General features: G+C 39.5%; 1 protein-coding gene across 5 annotated transcripts in view; it reads left to right on the forward strand.

The window, feature by feature from the left end:
• The window catches only part of KIAA1598 (KIAA1598 ortholog), a 121,759-nt gene that overhangs the window by 19,947 nt on the left and 79,282 nt on the right, over nt 1–22,530 (forward strand). For 3 of the 5 annotated variants that reach the window (XM_011927812.1, XM_011927816.1, XM_011927815.1), the window contains exons 2-3: nt 6,356–6,408; nt 17,447–17,507. In XM_011927812.1, the coding sequence (XP_011783202.1) occupies nt 6,356–6,408; nt 17,447–17,507 (114 nt within the window). Of the gene's footprint in view, nt 1–6,355; nt 6,409–11,674; nt 11,990–17,446; nt 17,508–22,530 lie in introns of those variants that run through there. The other 2 variants (XM_011927813.1, XM_011927814.1) reach the window with 2 other exon arrangements.

The following is a 22,530-nucleotide window of genomic DNA, read 5'->3' on the forward strand; positions in this document are numbered from 1 at the left end:
TTCTGTATTGTGGGATTTGATTTCTCTATGCATTTGTGTCTCTGTTTGTAAAATGAGGATGTTAATATTTGGATTGTTTTGCCTCACAGATTTATATGAACATATTCAACATGTTGAATTCATTTATTCAACATAGGCATGGATTCTGGTATTCATTTAACTGTAAGACATATATAGCAGTGAATCGGGTGGGAAGAATGACAGGAAAACAGACCTGTGCACAGATAATTTATAATGTTATATGTAGATGCTCTAATAGAGCTATATGAACAGTGTACTCTGATGATATATTAAGATAAAACTGCTGATTTTGCATGAAGTATATGGGGAAGGCTTCTTAGAAGAAGTAACAGTTGAATTGCATTGAAAAAGAGGAGATAGGAAAGATGGGGTAGGGAAAGCCTTTGCAGGCAGAGGGAAAAACATTTGCAAAGGTACCTAAGAATGAAAGGTGTTGGGTTTAGGGAAGCACTGGGACTTTGGGTGTGGCCGTTGAGGTTGAATAGTGAGCAGTAGAGTGGGATTCCAGGCAGTAAAGATCAGGTGTTTGGAAGTTTCTAAACATGAAATAACCAGCTTGCTTTTTTAACTAACTGCTACGTAAAGAATGCCCTTGGGATAGAAGGAAACTAGAACTAGATAGGAAGGTTTTGTCATTATTGAGTGTCTAAGTTAGGGCAGAGATAACAGCTTCAGAGGAAGGGCAGATTGCAGAGATATTTTTTAGAGGTTTGAGCAGTTTGATGGTCCTTTGGAGGGAGAAAAAAGTGGAAACTCAAGGGTGATCCTGCAGGTACTATCTTGAGAACTAGGTAGGCAGATGATGACACCAATGACAGAAGACCTTTCATACAGGGAGTAGGGAAGGGAAATTGATGAGCTCACTTTCTAAAAGTTGAGTTTGAGATGCTTGTAGTAGAGCCTCTTGACAGAGCGGCCCAGAACTGCCGGTAGAACTGTCTGCTGTGTTGGAAATGTTCTGTGTCCACTGTCCATTATGGCACTAACTAGCCACATGTGGCTCTCGAGCACTTGAAATATAACTTCTGCAACTGAAGAACTGAATTTTACATTTTCTTTAGTTTCAATCAATTAAAATTTGAATAGCTGCTTGTGGCTAATGGCTACCATTTTGGACCACACAGGTGTGATAAGTATTGGTTGGAAATACTGGTCTGGAAAGAGTGCTAGAGGTAGAGTGATTAGCCTCTGTGGGACTGGGAGGTTTCGTAGGACGCTGAACTTTCAGTGCTAAAACTGACAAAATCCCAGACAAAGCATGATTCTTATTAACCCTAGCTAGAGGTGTTACTGGCTTGTAGTTATGAACTTTAGTTGTCACATTTCTGAAACAACGAAGTCTACTCAGCTGCCTGTTGGGCTGGCTATGTCATGATTTGCAGCTTGGAAAGAAAACTTTTCTTGGCGTTGAGGAGTTAGAAAATAGAAAACCAGCATGATGCTTGAAACACATGCTCTGCCTGCTATTCTCCTTGTTTTCTCCACCGTCTTCCTTTTTCTTCCATTCTATATTGTTATGTTACAGCCCACTTTGGCTGTACATTGGAATTACCTGGGGCTCTCACTTCTAAATGTATATATGTGTGTGTGTGAGTGTATGTGTGTGTGTGTGTGTGTGTGTGTGTGTATGTGTCTGTCTGTCTGTCTATCTATCTATCTGTCTATCTATCTATCTATCTATCTTATCTATTTGAATGCCCTGGATCTACCCCAGAATAGTTAAATCAGAATCTTGAAGCAGGAGGGGCAAGGCATCTATATGATTTAAAAGCCCCCCAGGTGATTTCAGTGTGTAGCCAGGATTGACAAGTACAGCTCTCAGAAATGCTTTTACTTCTTTGCCACCTTTCTTTACTGCAACACATTGTTTGCAGTTGATCTTTAACCCCCTTTCCCCTCCCTTTATTTGGTGGAGGATAGAAGTACCCTGGAAATTTTTCCTGTCTGCCATGCAGGACAAAAGTAAGCCTGAGGCTGAGGGCATTAGGGAATAGCCTAACTTCTTTTGTTGTAAACACAGGATTTGATGTACTTTCCTGTATCAGTAATAATAACCATGGCTAACATATTTTGAACAGTTAATATGCCCAAATACTCTTACATATGTTAACTCATTTACTCTTAGTAACAACACCATGAGAGATGTGTAATTATTATTCCTATTTTCCAGATGAGGAACCTGAGAGTCAGAGAGATTAACTGATTTGCCCAAGGTCCCCTAGCCAGTAAGTGCTCAGGCTGTCATTAGGATGCGCTTTTTAATTACTGTCCTATATAACCTTATAGTACAGTGAAATATACTGTACCTGTAAATGTGAGAGATGAAGTCTTCTTGAGCTGTCAAGCTGCAAGTATCTTTCATATGCCGAGAATTGGTTAGATTCATCTTTTTTTTTTGAGACAGAGTCTTGCTTTGTTACCCAGGCTGGAGAGCAGTGTTACGATCTCGGCTCACTGCAACCTCCACATCCTGGGTTCAAGTGATCCTCCCACCTCAAGCCTCCTGAGTAGCTAGGATTACAGGCATGTGCTGCCACACTTGGCTGATTTTTTTTGTATTTTTAGTATAGATGCAGTTTCACCATGTTGTCCAGGCAGGTTTTGAACTCCTGACCTCAAGTGATTCCCCCGACCTTGGCCTCCCAAAGTGTTGGGATTACAGGCGTGAGCCACCGTACCTGATGAGATTAATCTCTTTAGCATTGGCGAGTTCAGGATTTGGAGGATGTCTCTGATGGAATCACTTGAGCTCTGCAAGCTCAGTTTTTAAAATTTTCAGACTGCAAGCCAGTTCTGAAACAAGAAGGCAGCTTTCTCTGCGACCCCGTAACATTGCCAAAGAAGAAGCTGAATAGTATAGATCACTTCAGTTTTTGCCAGTTTTGATGAGGTTAGGGTTAGGGGTCTACTATGATACATACGTGTGTGTATGTGCGTGCATGTCTGTACGTGTTGTTTATGGTAGTGAGCTTGGTTTTATTAGCAAGGGTTGAATTCTTCTCATACTTTCCTTTCCTTATACCTTACTTTAAAGTTGTACATAGTCACAAGAAAGCATATTTTCTGTGATTTTCATTAAAATATGATAGTTCAAAGATTCTTAATTAATTCTTTTCATAAATACCCAGTAATTGGGATCCTACAATGTTTCATCTGGGTTCTATTGGCAGTATAATGGAAGAATAGTATTGGTATTTTAAAAAAGACTTCAACACCATTATCTGATGTTTTAAATAGAAAAAGTTTCTTAATGTCAATATGAGATCATTGAGGATCATGGGGTTTTTTTTTTTTTCATTTTCTTTTCTTTCTTTTTTTTTTGGAGACGGGGTCTTGCTCTGTTGCCCAGGCTGGAATTAAGATTCTTAGTTAATTCTTTTCGTAAATACCCAGTAATTGGGAGCCTACAATGTTTCATCTGGGTTCTATTGGCAGTATAATGGAAGAATAGTATTGGTATTTTAAAAAAGACTTCAAAACCATTATCTGATGTTTTAAATAGAAAAGATTTCTTAATGTCAATATGAGATCATTGAGGATCATGGTTTTTTATTTCTTTTTCTTTTCATTTTTATTTTTTTTTTGGAGACGGAGTCTTGCTCTGTTGCCCAGGCTGGAATACAGTGGTGCAGTCTTGGCTCACTGCAACCTCTGCCTCCCAGGATCAAGTGATTCTCCTGCCTTAGCCTCCTGAGTAGCTGGGATTACAGGTGCGCAGTACAATGCCCAGCTAATTTTTTTGTATTTTCAGTAGAGACGGTGTTTCACCATGTTGGTCAGGCTGGTCTCGAACTCCTGACCTGATGATCTGCCCGCCTCAGCCTCCCAAAGTGCAGGCATTACAGGCATGAGCCACTGCACCCGGCTGAGATCATGGTTTTATAAGCCTTTATTGTTCATTCTCTATGTCTGTAAAGCAGTTTACCAATAATAGAATATTAAATCAACTTTGGTTTTCAACTTCATCTACAGATACTTTTAAGTGTCAAGTAACCTAAAATCAAAGTCTCTTAATAGAATACTTATATATCTATTTTTTGAAACAATTTAAGATATAGTAATAAGATATGGGATCATGACCATAGACTACCCAGTGGTGGTGTAAGTGAATATTTTTAGAAGTTATTACTTAGTTCTTGTTTCTTTCTGTTAAAAAGGTGAGGACATGTTTCATTGGTTTTTCACCTCCAAAGATGATTTAGTTTATACTTAGCTCTTGGGGTATGTGTGATAGGGCTGACGAAGAGCTGGTGTTCAGAGGGCTTCATTCTAGGTCAGTCAAATCTTTTTCTGTTGAAAATGTTTTGTTTTGTTTTGTTTTTTGAGATACAGTCTTGCTCTGTTGCCCAGGTTGGAGTGTGCAGTGGTGCATTCTCGGCTCACTGCAACCTCTCCTTCCCAGGTTTACATGATTCTCCTGCCTCAGCCTCCTAAGTATCTGGGACTACAGGCAAGTGCTACCACGCCCGGCTAATTTTTGTACTTTTAGTAGAGGCAAGGTTTTGCCATGTTATCTAGGCTAGTCTTGAACTCCTGACCTCAAGTAATCTGTCCTCCTTGGCCTCCCCAAGTGTTGGGATTACAGGCGTGAGCCACCACGCCCAGACTGTAAATGTAATTATTTTCAGAAGAACTATATCTTTCCATGTACACATTCACCTATTTTATGGACTAATTTTCAAGGATTCTTTTGGGATGTGGCTTCAATAAAATTGTCCATTAATTCTTGTTTAAGTGGTTCTGGTATACTAATAAAACTTCTGGACGTTGGTGGTATAATGTCATAAATATTCATCAATTTGAATTTGAATTTTAGGACTTTGGTGCCACCATCACAGTAGCCATTCTGAACCCTTTCGATCACCATAGGAGAAGACAAGGCATGTGCTTTACCATGTTAAATGTCTGTTTCTGGGGTGTTCTTTGCCCTAGTGGTTAGAATTGTACATTTCTGGAATTAAGGACCAGATTATCTGGGATGTTCTTACAGCCACTGGTTTCAGATTTTTTATTTCTGTTTCTAGATTATTCATAGAAATAGGAAGCTCTTTTTTTTTTTTTTTTTGGTAGATAAATCCATAAAGACAAAAGTTCAAATTGTGACCAGCCAGGGCAAAATAGCAAGACCCCATCTCTACAAGAAATTTAAAAATTTAGCTGGGCATGGTAGCATGTACCTGTAGTTCCAGCTGCTCAAGAGGCTGAGGTGGGAGGATTGTTCTGAGCCCAGGAGTTCGAAACTGCAGTGAGCTATGATGGTGCCACTGCACTCCAGCCTAAGTGACAGAATAAGACCCTGTCTATTAAAAAAAGAAAATCAACCTGATGATTCACTGACTTTCTCGTGCCAGTCAAGGTGCCGGCCCTGGGGTGAGCCACAGTTTTAGACTTACTTCAGATGTTCTGCTCTGTCATTGATCTTAGGCCATTCTTTTTCTTCTCACTTAATGTGTTCAAAACTTTATATTCTCAACTGTAGGGATACCTAAAAATGGTGCTTTGATTAAAGATGAATGTGGGGATTTAGGGTTTTTTTTTTTTTTTTTGGTCAATAAAATATTTTAAGTATACAACTGTCCCCCCTACGTAGTGGATAATATTTCCAAACAGTTTAACATATCTTCCCCATTTAGTGAAATGAGTCTGAATTTCTGGTTGTGACTGACAATCTTATCTGAAAATAGTTCTTAGCTGAATCCTTCATAAATTTTTTGCTTTCTGAATAAAGCAGACGTGTGACATTGAGTCAAGTGTGCAAACCTACTCTACTTTCTACAGGCGGATTTTCTAAATAAACCTCTGATTATAGTACCACAGACTAATAGTGCTAGGAGGAACTTCAGGGAACACCTGCCCGAATGCTTTCACAGGACCAAGTGCTGAGCATCAGAAAGGAGAAATCGCTTGTCATATGTCACCTCTCCTGGCTGGTGGGTGTTTCTAATGACCTAGGGAGAACTACCTGGTTCGTGGGTGTTCCTAATGACCTAGGGAGAACTGAAATTTAATTTGGTGGGCTCACATCTGCTTTTTCTTCCTTACTGTTAAAAGCAGGAGCCCAGCCAGGTTTGGTGGCTCATGTCTGTAATCACACTTTGCGAGGCCAAGGCAGGAGGATCGCTTGAGCCCAGGAGTTTTGAGACCAGCCTGAGCAACATAGTGAGACCCTGTCTCTACAGAATAAAAAAATAAAAGCAGAAGCCCCTTTTCTGCTGCCTCTTCTCCACTCTACCTCAACCTAGTAAGAAGACAATGGGGGTTAGGTGGATTCCCCAGGTTTCCCCGCAGTAAACTTTTGACAGTGTTGTAATGTTGCTTTCCTTTTTTCTTTTAGCAATAGGCGAATATGAAGACCTTAGAGCAGAGAACCAGAAAACAAAGGAGAAGGTTTGTACTTTACCCTTTTTCCCCCCTTTCTTACATGTGTAAAAGCCTAGGCGGCATAGTGCATTGTTCAGTCACCAATTTCAGTTAAATGTGAATGAGGGTTGTTTTTTTTTCTTTTCTTCCCTTTTCTCTTGCATGTGTGGTTCAAGCTAATACCAACTCCAGGCTCCAGATGGTAAAGAATAGCAGGCATGCCACAGTGGGTGCAGCTCTGGGAGATTAACTACATGGCTAAATGTGCAGCAAGGCACCAGGCCAAGCAACTCAAGTCCCCAGGAATCGTACTTTTCCCCTAACAGTCAGATTTGGGATTCTGTCAGTGGAATTGAACGCTTGATACATGTACTTTGGGACCTAGACACATTGGATCCTGGAGAAAACTCTTTGTAATTAGTCATTGGTGTTTTGCCCCAATACCTCCATAAATCTTTGTATGTCTGCTTCTTCTATTTATATGAATAATACACCGGAAGTTGAGAAGCATCCACTGTGAAGGTGGGGAAGTCTGGTGAATATTTTCAGGGGCTGTCAGTTTTGTTTTAACTGTTAAATAATTGAATTCTACTTACCTTACAAAATGTATCCTTCTTATCACTGAAAATATCTTAAGATTTGTGAATGCTTGCTAATATATATAGCTAATAAAAAATACATATATATATGGTTTTTTTTCCTTGTAAATTTAGGGAGCGGACAAATGGAAGAACAGGCTAAGGTCAGAAACGTAGAGGGACTGAATAGCAAATGAAAAATAGAGATGAAGCCAACTGCCTATTTTTGGTTTTAGATGCAAACAAAATTTAGTTTAAAAAATTACTTTGTTGGGTAGGCCAAATATTTCAGAACATAATATCCCTGGTCGAAAATTAGTAAAACAGGTCCTTAGTCGATATTAAGGAAGAAGACAGCCATCACTGCCATAAATTGTGAAACCTCATTTTAAAAATTTCCGAGTAAGAGCTATAATAAAAACTGGCAGCAAGCTAAATACTTGTAAAATGTATGAGATATTTGGGATTCCTTATTGGGCTCTGTAGAATTATATTTAACTTTTTCACTATTAATTTGCCACCTATATAGCTGTAGTATGGTTGGTGATATTAATGGTAAGTATTCTAGTTCAAAGCAGATTATAATGGATTTTTAGATCATTATTTTTCGCCAGTTTTAAGGCTCCTTTGCTCATTTGTAACTAAATCCTTGGTGTTCTGTGAAATCCTAAGTTTCTTCTCTTGCCTTCATCAGGTCATTCAGGGAATGGTAGGTGGAGGTGATAAAAACATCCATGTTAGAAGGGGCTGGTGCATACATACATAATATGGTAAGAAGCACTTTGGGAGGCTGAGGTGGGAGGATCACTTGAGACCAGGAATTCAAGACCAGCCTGGGCAACATAGTGAGACCCCCATCTTTACAAAAAAGTTAAAAAATTAATCAGGCATGGTGGCATGCACCTGTAGTCCCAGCTACTTGGGAGGTTGAGGCAGGAGGATCCCTTGAGCCCTAAAGGTTGAAGCTGCAGTGAGCCATGATTGCACCACTGTGTTCCAGCCTGGGCAACAGAGTGAGATCTTGTCTCAAAACACACACACACAGCAGCAGAGTGAGATCTTGTCTCAAAACACACACACACACACACACACACACACAGCAGCAGAGTGAGATCTTCTCTCAAAACACACACACACACACACACACACACACACACACAGCAGCAGAGTGAGATCTTGTCTCAAAACACACACACACACACACACACACACACACACACACACACAGAATAAGAAAGTCATTGAAAATAGTAGTTTGGCAAGATTTCTAATTCCAGCCCTATAACCGTGCAAAATCACAACTGTCCTGAGGACATAAACAGGTAAGGAGGTTGTTCTTAGATCCTGGGCTCCTGATGCCCCAAAATTCCAAAGTAAACCTAGTGGGTAATGCTTAGGCTGGATAACTTGAGCATCTTGCTCTAAGATACTCAGCTGTTTTCCAGCTCTAGGAGAACAAAGAGGCTGAGATGATATCAGTCATTGAGTCTCTTTCATAGCTGCTTCTGACCCACAGGAAGAACAAAGCAAGTTGGAGGGGTTAATTCAGGAGCACTCTTTGACTTAACCTAGAAGGTAAGAGGAGGGAAAGCAAACAGGTGTCTTCATAAAATAGAGAAAGAAGGATGATAGAAGCAAATGAATGAGGAAGAAGATTAAATTTTTTATTTATTCTTCTTTAATCCTTGCTTACATGTAGACCTAGCAGTGCCCTAAAAATACATAGTAGATGCTCTGTAAACATCTATTGTTGCTGGAGATGATGGTTGTTTAACTGACAGCCACTTTCTGCACTGAGGTTTTAAGTGAATCATCCGTTAGGCAAGTGGAATCGTAGGTAAAATGCATTTGGTAAAAGGAGGATTATAAATTACCTCAGCCCATTAACTGTTTACATGTTTCTCTGCATAGAGTATGGTCTAATACTTTCATGACATCTGTAGGCATTATTGACCTGCTTCTGTTGTAATTCTTTAAAAATAACTATTAACAGCAACGGGAAGAAAAGAAATGAAAGCAATATGGAATGCTGTGTGGTTGGGTAAAACAAAGTAGAGTGGTTTTAAGTTCACTGCACTCTGTTTATCTTCTGTTAAAAGACTAGCTTGCTTATTACTGCAGATTTTTCCTCAAAAAGGGGGGGCTGTATTACAAAGGAGGGAAGCATATAATAAAAGCCTTTTATAGAGTGTAGAATGAGTAAAAGCAGCTTTAGTTCCGGAGGTGGTAAATGGAGAACAGCATTTTCTCTGGGAAAGCACTCTCTTGTGCCTGGCTGGGTGAGCTTTGTCCAGTTGACATCAGCAAATACATATGGCCGTCCTTTCATTCGTGGCCCCAAACCAGAGTGCAGTTAAATTGTTCAGGGACAGCAAATTAAAGTAAGACTCCTTTTGCCATGGTTAATTTGATGTAGGGAAATTTAGAATGAACAGAGGAAGCAAAAAATAAATAAATAAATTGCAAGGTATTTTTCCTTTCCACATGTCTACTATCTTTGTCACCAGGCCATGAACCTTGTCAATGGGAGGAGGTGGTGGATGTGATTCCTTTAGTAAGATCTTTTCCTGCCCTGTTTGGAGTCTCTTGTGTTGGAACAAGTGGTCTGACATGGTGCTCTTCAGGGAAAGCAGTTGTTCAGAGGCTGCATGGATTAAGAAACTGCTATAGGACATCCGTGCTCTCTCATAATCCCTGTCTCATGCTCCAAACAGCAGTGTGTCCACTCCATTTCACAGAGGAGAGAACAGTACCTCAGGGCTTGAGTGAGTTTCTCAGTGTTACACAGATAATGGCAGAGTCTAGATTCAAACATGGGTCTTCTGAGCAAGATGTTCTTTTAGAAGCAGGTGAACAGTGGGAGCTTATTGACTGTTCTTCCACCAAGGTCCTAACTTTATTCTAATTCTGTATTGTTAGTGCATGAGTTTTCCACAGCAAATTATCAGACTCGATCCTTTTCTGGGTCATTTGTCTTTACCAACTATTGGTTTGTGTTGAAAAACTGAAAGTTGAATGTAAATATCAAGTCAATCTTATGTCAAAACATTCACATATGTGTGTGTATATGTATGTGTGTACTTGTATATACACATATAGATTCTGGCATAATGCATCCCAAGGATAAAAGCAGGACATTTGGGATAGGGGGAATGGACCAGTGTTTTAATGGATCTTTTCTCTTTTTTTGCAGTTCTTCCATTTTAGGGAAACTGCTGACTCTTTTATGTTTTTTATCAGTGACTTTGAGGATGGAGTCAATCTGTTTGACTTTATAAGGAAAGCTCTTTTGAAGGGAAAACTTTTTATTGAATGCCTTCTGAGTACTGGGTTATAAAGAAAAATATATGAAGGTCCTACTCTTGAGTAAAACCACTCTAATGAGGACCCCGAGTAAGTTGACAAGTAACCACGATCAATTATGCTGCTCTGAGTGATTGCCTAGAGCATGGCTGGGCAATGGACAAAGAACAAAAAGACAAGGTTCCTACTCTTTTCCATGTGATAAACTTTTACTAGTCTTTAATGCTTGGCTTAATAAATGTCACTTAGGTTTTTCAAAGTCTTCTCCCTCTCACAACAGAATTTATTGCCTTTCTGGTAATAAGACATCTGCATATTTCTTTATGTATGTATCACATTTATCAAGCAAAATTTATTATTATCAAAATATTAGAGTATAAGCAAATGGTGTGGGTTGCCTTAAAATGTAAACACAATGAATTTTTTCTTAACATCAAGATAAACGGGGATTATGGCAATAGTGCTACTAGCTACTTTCCATTATTTTTTGCCCATTTTCTAAATGGACTTAGCAGGATGTGAAAAAGTAAGAGCCTATCATACTGAGGTGAACAACTCTTCCAATTTATATTTTTGGGGTATGGAAAAATAGATGACTATATATTTTGCAGTCAACCAAATAAAATGGTTTACTTTGCTTGTGTAGCAATCACCATATTCAAATGTTAGTCATGCCTCCACAATTGAAGGGTATTCTCTTATGACTCACTCAGGATCTTTGTCATAATCGTGTGGGTTTTTTTCCTATATGGGGGGAAAAGCGTCATTGAGCTTTGAATGGAATAGCTTTCACGTTTCTCAGAGTGGTGGGGGTGGGGCTGTGTGTGGAGAGTGCATAAAAAGAAGGAAATCTGTATAATAGAAGAATGTCTGCCTTTAAATAGTAAGTATTTATGTTTAGTATTATGTTCTGAGATCAAGTTTTGAAATGCATAAATGTTTAAGTGGCTGATTAGAAGTCGTTTGGGTGAGCTACTGTAACAGTGCATCAGGCGGTTCTGTCAGCTTGCCAGGAACAATGAATGAAAAGAGAATGAGACAGACACTTTCCAAGACTTACGTTTCAAGAAGCAGGATATATGATACTGTTTGCACCTTGGCTCAGTTGTCTATTGTTGAAATTTCTTCCTCTTGTGTAATATTCAGAGATGAAGGTCCCAAAGTATTTTATTAAAAAAAAAAATCAATAAAGAAGCCACTTTAAAGAGCAAGATATGCATCCATTATGCTAACTGTTCATGCATAATACATCCACATACATGCAGTTTCTTTGAGACAGAGTGGCAAGTGGTTGTGCCAGAGAAAAAGTAATTACTTAGCAGTTTGAAAGTGAAAATGAGTCTCTTATTAACAGCAATCTATCTAGAAACAAAGAGCAAGGATCTCTGTTCTGATGACATGTGTTTCCATCTAACACACAATACCTAGAATTTGGGGAATGCTGCAAGACAGCTTTGAGGGCAGCTACCACTTCTTTTTTGCCTGTGAAAATTGGAGGGAAAGAACTTTGAATTGGAAGAAAGAAGAACACCAAAAGAGAAAGAGAGTGAAAGGAATTCCACCCTAGTGGGAATGATTTAATGTGTCGTATTCTTTACGGATAAGAGTGTAGAAATCCAGAAAGCACAGTGCTAGCCAGACTTACACAGGTGGAGCAGTAGAATCGTTGATTACTATTGAAAATGAATTGATGGTCCCTTCACTGTATGCCGAGGACTCTAAAACAGGTAAACAGGTAAATTACCCACAGTTCTGATGCTGGGCATGTTTAAATCTTTAACTGTTGTAACTGGACATTAATGAACTTCAAGAAAAATGGTGTAGCGTTAAACTTCTTCAGATTTAGTGGCGTTGTAGCCTCTGCTGTACGTTCCTTAGGAAATGGGTACATACTTTGTTCAGTTCTGGTTTGGCAGTATTTCTCACATTATATCGGGCGTCCTTATGAATTGCTTACTTCATTTGTTGATCTTTCGTGGTAGATCATAAGTTTTTGTGAGAACACATTGTCTATTGTGTTCATGTATTGTACCCAGTGTTTAACATGGTGGCTGAGCTGTGTGAGGCTGTATAAATTTGTTCAGTTCTCAGAGGAAGGAAATAATGACATTCAGTGATTATAGTAGATACTTGCTTAAAAGTCTGATTCAGTCAACTGTAATGTACTTGCCGACATATAGCTTGTCCCCTATCTTGGTATTGTGCATATGCGGTGCGTATATGCACTTCTTGGGCCCCGAACTGCCCTATCTATAGGCTAGCAACCCTCTGATGCATTTGTGCACCAGGAAGACAAGCATGAATATTTATGTTAGTGGAAGTTAGATACAATTCAGAATGTTGAGGTTTTTCTTGCGTAACATATACGTACAACAGAATATAAAGATGTCTTGGTGTCTATATCAGTTATCTGTACTTCTGCTGAGCCCTTTGAAGCAGACATTTTAATGTTGATGGTAGTTGGATGAATATGTGAGAGAGGGATGAATAACTGAGCTGCCCATTTTGGGGAGTGGGTGGTGCGAGGAAGGTACTAATTCACACTGGAAAGGCTATTTCTCTGCAAGTCAGTCTGCCAATCCTCAGAAATCCTGGTTTAGTTTCAGAAGCCAGGTATCTGCCTGGATGAGGTTCAAGGAAGAGATCTGGAAAATAGCCAGGGCTTCTAATATTAAGGGCTTTCAAAACCAGCAAGGCCAACCTCCGGTCAATTCATCCCTTCATAAAGAGCCAAATAGAGACTCTAGAGTAGATGTAATGTTATCCAGCTTGCTTACATGAGCCAGCAGTTGTGCCACTGGGTTCTACCCCAGCCTTGAGCTACAGAGAATCGTTGGGCATCATAATTAAGTGATGTAGGCCCAAGAACATCTGTTGCTATTGCAAAGTCTTCATGAGCAATTCTCACACAAAAAGAAGCAGTTTTTACAAACGGTGCAGCTGCGTGAGCAGGGTAGAGGAAGGGGTGGGATGGGTGAGGGGCTTCTGTGTGGTGTAAAGATGAAACATTCTTCCAAAAAGGCCCGTAATCCTGGCTGACTTCCCTCTCTTGGTAGAATGAGAGAAAATTTGCAAGATTCTTTTCTGGGTTCACCTAAAAAGATGAAATAAGTGGGTGTTTGGATTTCTGCTTTTAGTAAATGCGTACATCCTCCATATTTTGCTCAGTTCTGGTTCAGAATAAGTAAGCTGCATTTTGCAGCATGTGTAGACTCTCCCCACCCCCAACTCACACCCCTTTCAGCATAACAGATGGTAAATTCTGTGGCTGCCAGTTCTAGCATAATGTGGTTGCAGAAAATAGAAAGCAAAGCAACATGAAGACCCCTGATAGAACACAGCTGGGGATGGGAGACAGCTTGTGAATCTGCTGATGATAACCATAGGATTAGTGTGAACACATATAGCTGGACTATAGAAATGGGCTACCTGCATGTTGGAATAAAACTGATGTTGAAACCTGTTATTAACCTGAGCTTGTCTCCCTGGGCCTTAATAGCAGAGAGCATGGACCTAATGTGTTTCTTCTGGGCAACTGGTACAAGCCTACCTAAAATTGTCATGCATCGCATTAGTGGTTGTGTATGATGTCAACTGGTGGCCTTTTTCAGATTTGACTAGATAGAGCACCATTCCTGTTTAATGCTTTTGTCATTCAAAGTCTCACTAAAAACTCTGGCTGTTTGACTGAAGCAAGAATTGAATAAACCTCTAATTCCTTTAGGTAGAGCTTTGAGAGCTACATAGAGGGAACCAAGTGACATTAAGTCGGGAGCAACACTCCCAAGTACCAGATTTTAAATGAAGACAGTTTTTTACAAGACATCTCACATTTTTCAGATATGCCAGATTAAGAAACATTAAATTAATTTGAAAGTAAAGCACCAGATATATTTCACTTGGCAATCATGACTCAGGAGTTTGAGCCTAGTCGGAAACTAGGTTTCTTTTTGTGCCTTATGCTATACTGTGCATTGTTGGAGGAAGGTAGACAGACTGGTAGGAGTGGTGGGGAAGTCCAGAACAAACAGAAGCCCATTCTAGAAAATGACAGGAACATTCCTGAAACCGCTGGCCAGACGTCTCCTATCATTAAGGGTTGCGATGTCTAATGTAGTCCCCTTGGGTTGAGGAAGGAGCTAAGAAAAGCCTATATGCGAATTTAGAAATCTACTATTTAGAATGTTAAACACCAAAAAATCATAAATGTTGTTGGTTTAAGCTGGAACTACAGACTGTGTTAGACAGAATTATTATTATTTTTTACAGAGGATGGGGTTGCCACAGGAAAACCTTAATCAAAGAAATACCTTCTCCTTTAGGAAATAAGTTAGGTCCAGCCTAACTCATTTTGACTGGATGGGGGATCCTGAGTCAGGATTTAGTAACCAGATTTGCTAATTTAACACTGTGTACTTGCTTCAGGTTCTCTTGCCAGAATACATTTACCCATATGAGCAGGGACAGTATGACATTTCAGTGGTTCTTTAGCGACTAAAGGGGAAAACTGAACTGCAAGCTTCTTACTTTGTTATTTTTAAAATATTTTGAAAGGACAGGAAAGGGCAGAGGATAGTATAACAAATACCCATTGCACAGAACTGTTACTTCTCTCGAAATTCAAAAACAAGGAATGCAGCAGATACAACTGAAAGTTGTCACCATTTCTCATCCCATTCCCCTCCCTGTCTCCTAAGAGACAGTTATTATTAACTGTCATAAATGTTACGTATTTCTTCTCATTTCATATATATATATTTTTTTGAGACAGAGTCTCGCTCTATTGCCCAGACTGGAGTGCAGTGGCACGATCTTGGCTCACTGCAAACTCCGCCTCCCGGGTTCACGCCATTCTCCTGCCTCAGCCTCCTGAGTAGCTGGGACTACAGGCGCCCGCCACCACGCCCGGCTAATTTTTTGCATTTTTAGTAGAGACGGGGTTTCACTGTGTTAGCCAGGATGGTCTCGATCTCCTGACCTCGTGATCTGCCCGCCTCTGCCTCCCAAAGTGCTGGGATTACAGGCATGAGCCACTGCACCCGGCCTCGTTTCATATTTTTATATATACTAGATGTATCATAAGACATATATAAATATATGAGATGCTTTTGTGCATGTAAGATATTATTTGATATATCTGATATATCTTCTGCAACTCATTCAAAATGATTTTTTTGTTGTTGTTGTTTTTGTTTTTTTTCCGACAAAGTCTCGCTCTGTCATCAGGCTGAAGTGCAGTGTCGTGATCTTGGCTCACTGCCACCTCTGCCTCATGGGTTCAAGTGATTCTCCTGCCTCAGCCTCCCGAGTAGCTGGGACTACAGGCGTGCGCCACCACGCCCAGCTAATTTTTGTATTTTTAGTAGATATGGGGTTTCACCATGTTGGCAAAGATAGTCTCGATCTCTTGACCTCATGATTGCCTGCCTCGACCTCCCAAAGTGCTGGGATTACAGGCTTGAGCCACTGCGCCCAGCCAACATGATGGTTTTTAACATATATGTTGATACGTATGGCTTTATTCATTCATTTTCACTGCTCTGTAGTGTAGTATATGAACATACCATGATGTATTATTATTAAAAATGTGGAACATTTTTGTATATGTTATATATTACTAGAGATTCTCTGGGTATATGCACCAAGAAGTAGAATTGCTGAGTCATAGGAAAGTATGTATTCAATTTTGATAGAAGTTTATTTCCAAAGTAATTATACCAATTGACACATCCATCAGTGATCTATGAGAGTTCCTGTCTCCCGGTATCAGATTGTTTTCAGTTTTTGCCAGTCCAATAGTTGAGAATATCTCATTGTTTTAATCTGGATTTTTCACATTATCTGACATCATAATTTTTTAGCTGTTGAAAATTGGAATTAAGAACATCCAAAGGGATGAAATTCCAATATATTTATCTGGCAGGTTAGCAATCAAATATAATTTAAAATTGTGCTTTATTCATAAGGCACTCTTAGGGAATAAGGTATTCCCAAGATATTCCATTTATATTACTACTCTAATAGCTATAAATTACTTTCTAATGTTTTAGCTACTTGTGGTGAATATCTTGTTATATATCCCTGTTTTATGAAATTCAAGATATGCTGAATTCAGTCCTTATAATAATAAACATTAGGTTTTTTAAAAAAGTTCATTAATGCCTCCAGGGCCTGTCGATACTGGAGATACTTGTTTCTATACCAGGTACCCTAAAAGGTCCTTATGCTCTAATGGTTATTTTTGCCTTTTATGGTCTTGCCTCCCAAAGTCTTTTCAGTGAGTTCTCTCACCTTTTTAAATTAAAAATCGGTTTATATAAATGATAATGTGCTTAGTATGGAATATTTTATCTTCTCTCCTTTTAATTTGGTACCTTCCTCTATTCAGAATTCTGAGGACACATGGATCATGTTTTCTTGGGTGAGAGTGTGTGCCATGTGGCTGTCTCTTGCCCTCATGCAGTAGTCTTTTTTTTGAGTCAGAGTCTGGCTCTGTTGCCCAGGCTGGAGTGCAATGGTGTGATCTTGGCTCAGTGCAACTTCCGCCTCCTGGGTTCAAGCAATTCTCCTGCCTCAGCCTCCCAGGTACCCACCACCACGCCTGGCTATTTTTGTGTTTTTAGTAGAGACAGCATTTTACCATGTTGGCCAAGCTGGTCTCTTTGACCAGGCTGGTCTCGTACTCCTGACCTCGTGATCCGCCTGCATCGGCCTCCCAAAGTTCTGGGATTGCAGGCGTGAGCCACCACGCCTGGCCCACGGTAGTCTTTCCATTCCCTCCCAAGTATGCACCAATGTTCTGGATAGTTGAAACTGTTTGGAATCAGACCTGTAGATGAGTGACTATGTACAGCATTAGCCAACATAAAAAGAGGTACAAACATTCTCTTAAATCATGAATATATTTTAACTCAAGGATGTTAAATTGGGCTGTTACTGAGGAGATAATGAGCAGGAAGGTGACTCATATCTTAGAAGGTCTGAGAAAATTGGCCAGATACAAATGGCACAAATACCATGCTGGCTGAGCAGTACCAGTTCTATATCACCATTGATGCTTTTCAAAGGTTTTACATTTTGTTTTTTCAGAAAATTGCTGTTGTTTGTAAGTTTGCTCTTGCTTGCCTTTTCAAACTTAAAATTAATGATTGAAGTTTAACATTTGTTTACCTCTCTCATTTCAGTGTGACAAAATTAGGCAAGAACGAGATGAAGCTGTTAAAAAACTGGAAGAATTTCAGAAAAGTACGTAAGCATTTCAGTGGAATTATTATAACACATATAGCGTGTTGGGGATTATGTGAGTAGAAATATACCGTTTAGTTGCTAATATCCTGGTCATACAATCAAGAAAGCAAGACTTCTTTCTATTTGTCCAAAAATGCTCAGGCATCACTTTAAATTTTAAAGAAATGGAATAAGCATAATTGTTTTATCAAGGGTGTTAGAAAAACCTGTACTTGTTATAAAAACAGTTTAACTATACATAAAAGTTAAAGAAGAACAAAAATGGCTTGTTGGCTCCTTGAAAAAGGCTAATGCTAGTACTTTATAGTCATTCCTTGTTGGTCTTTTATTTGTGTAGTAAAAAAATGTAATCATGCTTTGAATTCAGTTTTGCAGCCTGCTTTTTTCAGTAAACAGTACTTATGGTCATATTTTGCATGTCAGCACAGATGTACATCAGTTTTTTTTTGTTTTGTTTTATTTATTTATTTATTTATTTTGAGTTGGAGTCTCGCTCTGTCACTAGGCTGGAGTGCAGTAGCAAGATTTCAGCTCACAGCAACCTTCACCTCCTAGGTTTAAGCAATTCTCCTGCCTCAGCCTCCTGAGTAGCTGGAACTACAAGTGTGCACCACCATGCCCAGCTAATTTTTGTATTTTTAGTAGAGATGGGGTTTCACCATATTGGCCAGGATAGCCTCGTGATCCGCCCACCTCGGCCTCCCAAAGTGCTGGGATTACAGGCGGGAGCTACTGCGCCTGGTCTGTACATCAGTTTTAGTTGTTGTCTGTAGTATTCCATTATAGGATAGTAGCATAATGTGTTTAATTATTCTTTCACTGATAGATTATTCCTGGTTTTTAGCTATTATAAATAATGCCATGGCAGGTATTCTGACACTTACATCTTTACAGTAATGTAAATAGTTCCTGAGGTTAATTCATAGAAAAGGAATTATACTGGAGATCCACTCTACGGCATTGTGCCTATAGCTAATAATACTGTGTTGTATACTTAAAATTTACTAAGAGAGTAGATCTTAAGTGTTGTTACTACAAAATAAAATAAGTAAATAAAGAGGGCAGAAGGAAGCTTTGGGAAACGATGGATAGGTATGCAACCTTGATGGTGGCGATGGTTTCACAGGTGTATAATTATTCCCCAAACTCATCATGTTGTATACATGAAATATGTATGACTTTTTACATGTCACTTACTTATACTTTATAATGTGGTTCAAAAATAGAGAAAAGGAATGATAGCTTCATAGAACTTAAACATTTTTAAGAGTGTGAATGTTTGAAATAGCCCTCTCACTGGAGAAAGTCACATTCCCACAAAAGCTGTACTTTCCAAATTTTTGCTGTTTTTTTTTTTTTAATGTGATGTAAATCTGTTATTTATCCTCTAAGACATCATAGCTGATCAGACCCAGAAGGATCAGATGGAAATATGTCCTAGGCAAAAGGCTCAGACCGTAGCAGGGAAAGTGACCCCCTTCCCTGGAAACAAGGCCTTTCTCTGTCGTTCTGCAGATGCTCTATCAGTCAGGGTATTTGATTATTTATGAAGAGTTGATTTGGTAACTACACAACAGAACATTTTATTCTAGGTAAAACAGCTATACAAATGAAGCATTATGGTTACATTTCAACAACAAGTTTATTTCAGTGTCTGATTGTAACAGAGAACATCCAGGGGGAATCTTGCTGATATTACCTGTCTTTGGAGGCCAGTATGCTGTGCTAGAAATACCTCTTATTTGCAAATGTGTGAATTCCAATTATATGGTACTTTTTAACTTACGGAATGTATTTACTCTGAGTCACATCTTAAAGAGATACCATTGGTGTAGCAACCAGAAGCAACATTCCCCAAAATAAATCTTCAAAGTAACATGTAAATTCTGCTTTCATCTGCCCTTGCTCTTCTCCCTGTCTTTGTCTCTTCCTCTGAATACCTTTGATAGTTTTAAAAATTTACATTTTTCCTTATGAGCAACTCAGATTAAAGCATGAGGGGATTAACTGGAAGATTAGTACAACTATCTGTATTGTTGTATGCATTTAGTTTTTACCTTTGCTAAGTGTGTTTAATTAACTTAAAGTTTGGATGTTAGGAAAACAGAGTGCTAATTCTTTTTTGCTTACTCTCTTGGTAACTCACAGAACAGCAGAGTGCCAACTCTTTACTCAGTCTCGAAAGGAGAGAAAACGAGGACTTGGCCGGGCACGGTGGCTCACGCCTGTAATCCCAGCACTTTGGGAGGCCAAGGCGGGTGAATCACTAGGTCAGGACATAAAAGCATCCTGGCTAGCACGGTGAAAACCCCATCTCTACTAAAAATACAAAAAATTAGCCAGGCATGGTGGCACGTGCCTGTAGTCCTAGTTACTTGGGAGACTGAAGCAGGAGAATCGCTTGAACCCAGGAGGCGGAGGTTGCAGTAAGCCAAGATCTTGTCTCTGCACTCCAGACTGGTGACAGAGTGAGACTCCGTCTCAAAAAAAAAAAAAAAAACCCAAAAACGAAAAAATGAGGACTAAGAAAACTTTAAATATTTGTCAGAAAACTGTATCTAGGATAAATAATTCATGGCTTTCGAGCAGAGGGTAGCATTTCAGATTTGGAAGGCAGTAGGCAGTGTTTTTATCACCAGTGAAGAGCATTAGTTTGTGTGAATTCAAGTTTGTGCATTAATAAAATTGGTATAAATGACCCTGCTTCATAGACCATTTGAGGGTAAAAAAAAATAATCTGTATAAAAAATGCTTAACACTGTTGCTGGCATATAGTAAATGCTCAATAAATGTTAGTTGCTACTACCACCATCTCATCAACTAAACTATCCAGTGCCTGACTGCCCTTCAGTATTAAGAGCTCATATCATTTACCTTTAGGGAGTTAGTTCCTTGACACCAGACTCCACATTCGGACAGTGGTGGAGGAAAGTTTCTTTTGGTGCTGAGTTGAAATCTGAAATCCCTGTAATGTTTACCTACTAGGCCTATGTCTTTTTTATTTGAGACGGAGTCTCATTCTGTCGCCCAGGCTGGAGTGCAGTGGCGTGATTTCTGCTCGCTGCGACCTCTGCCTCCTGGGTTCAAGCAATTCTTGTGCCTCACCCTCCCAAGTAGCTTGGATTACAGGTGTGTCCCCTGATGCCTGGCTGTTGTTTGTATTAGTAGTAGAGACGGGGTTTCACCATATTGTCCAGGTTGGTCTTGACCTCAAGCGATCCTTTTGCCTTGGCCTCTCAAAGTGCTGGTGTGAGCCACCACCCCCGGCCTAGGCCTAGGTCCTGCAGTGTAGAGGTAACAGCTGCATAAGGGTTAGGAAAAGCTTTGTTTGGCCGTAGGGCTCTACTCTCCCTAGCTTAGCATACTTTTCCCAGGATAAATGTTTTTATCCATATGTCTATGTCATTTTTGATCCTCTGCCAGCTCTCTCTCAGCCTTCCTCCTACACACAAAGAACACCACCACATAGCAAAGCTGCATTCCCTAGACAGATTCCTGTGAAAGGAGAACTAGCTAAAGACCTTTCATATCTTTTCTTTTCCTTTTTTTTTTTTTTTTTTTTGAGATGGAGTTTTGCTCTTTTTGCCCAGGCTGGAAGTACAATGGTGTGCTCTCGGCCCATTGCAATCTCCACCTCCCAGGTTCAAGTGATTCCCCTGCTTCAGCCTCCCAAGTAGCTGGGATTACAGGCAGCTAACTTTGTATTTTTAGTATAGAGGGGTTTCACCATGTTGGCCAGGCTGGTCTTGAACTCCTGACCTCAGGTAGTCTGCCTGCCTCAGCCTCTCAAAGTGCTGAGATTACAGGCATGAGCCACTGCGCCCAGCCCCTTTCATATCTTTTCAACCACAATGTTAGATCCATTAATCTGTTTTAAGGACACACCGATTTTCCTACATATGTGCCAACTTTTATGGCTGTTTCTTTACCACATGGAAAACTTCTAAAGTAGTCTGATGTTGAAGAAGAATTTGTAATATGTTTACCACATATGCTTTAGAGATTTTCTACATCTAAATATCTCCGGGAGTTGGAGTTGGGAGAGGAGATTTGCTGTAGAAGCAACATCATTGGTGGTGACACTTTGTATAATGAATTTCAAAGGACTATAGAAAAGTAGTGTCACCTAGAAGTGGTTTCAGCTGGGCTTTACTGGTTAGAGCTCTGTGATTTAGAATATGTTATTTAACTTCTCTGGGCCTCCATGTTCTCAAATATAAAATTGCTGTGATCATCCCTACGTTATAGGATTGTTGTGAGGCTTCATGAGGGAGGGAACACATGTAAGGAGTTTAGCACAAGGCTGAACACATAGTCAGGCTCAACAAATGATGATGGTAGTTGTTTCCTAAGCAATTCTATACTACAGAGAACATTCTTATAAAAGGCTGTTCACAGATGAGCTTAGGCCTTCAATCCTTCAAATAGACACTCACACGAGCACCTACTTTGCATGTAGCATTGTGCTAGGTGCAAGAGAATCAGACTTGTAAAACAAAATCCATGCTCTAATGTTCATAGTGAGTAGAAGATAAAAACAAATAAAAGAAAAAAAAAACTGGTTACCCTACAATATGATGTGTACTGCACTGCCATGTATGTAAGACTGCTTTGAAGTCGTAGTTGAAGAGAGACAAACTGCTAATTCGAGTGGACTAATAGAAACAATAGTTGATGTACTTTTATGTTACACTTGTGAGTTCTCAGGGTCATTAAAATTTTCTTATTATGAAAAATTTCAAAGTTATGCAAAGGCGAGAAAATGATGTAACAAATCCCCATGTTTCAGTTTTCTGGCTGCAACTGTTGCCAACTCACAGCCAGTCTTCCATCTGTACGCCCATACACCCACTGTCACTGACCTCGGATTGCTTTGGAACTAATTCCAGTCATCATAACATTTTACTGTTTACTGCCTGGAAATATTTCAGTATATATTTCTGAAAGATTTTTCTTTTTAACATAACTGCAATATTATGGACACTTTATTAAAAGTTCATCTTTTTTCTTTTTTAAACCT

The sequence above is a fragment of the Colobus angolensis genome, unplaced genomic scaffold, assembly GCF_000951035.1.
Source record: "Colobus angolensis palliatus isolate OR3802 unplaced genomic scaffold, Cang.pa_1.0 Scaffold75, whole genome shotgun sequence".
NCBI lineage: Eukaryota > Metazoa > Chordata > Mammalia > Primates > Cercopithecidae > Colobus > Colobus angolensis.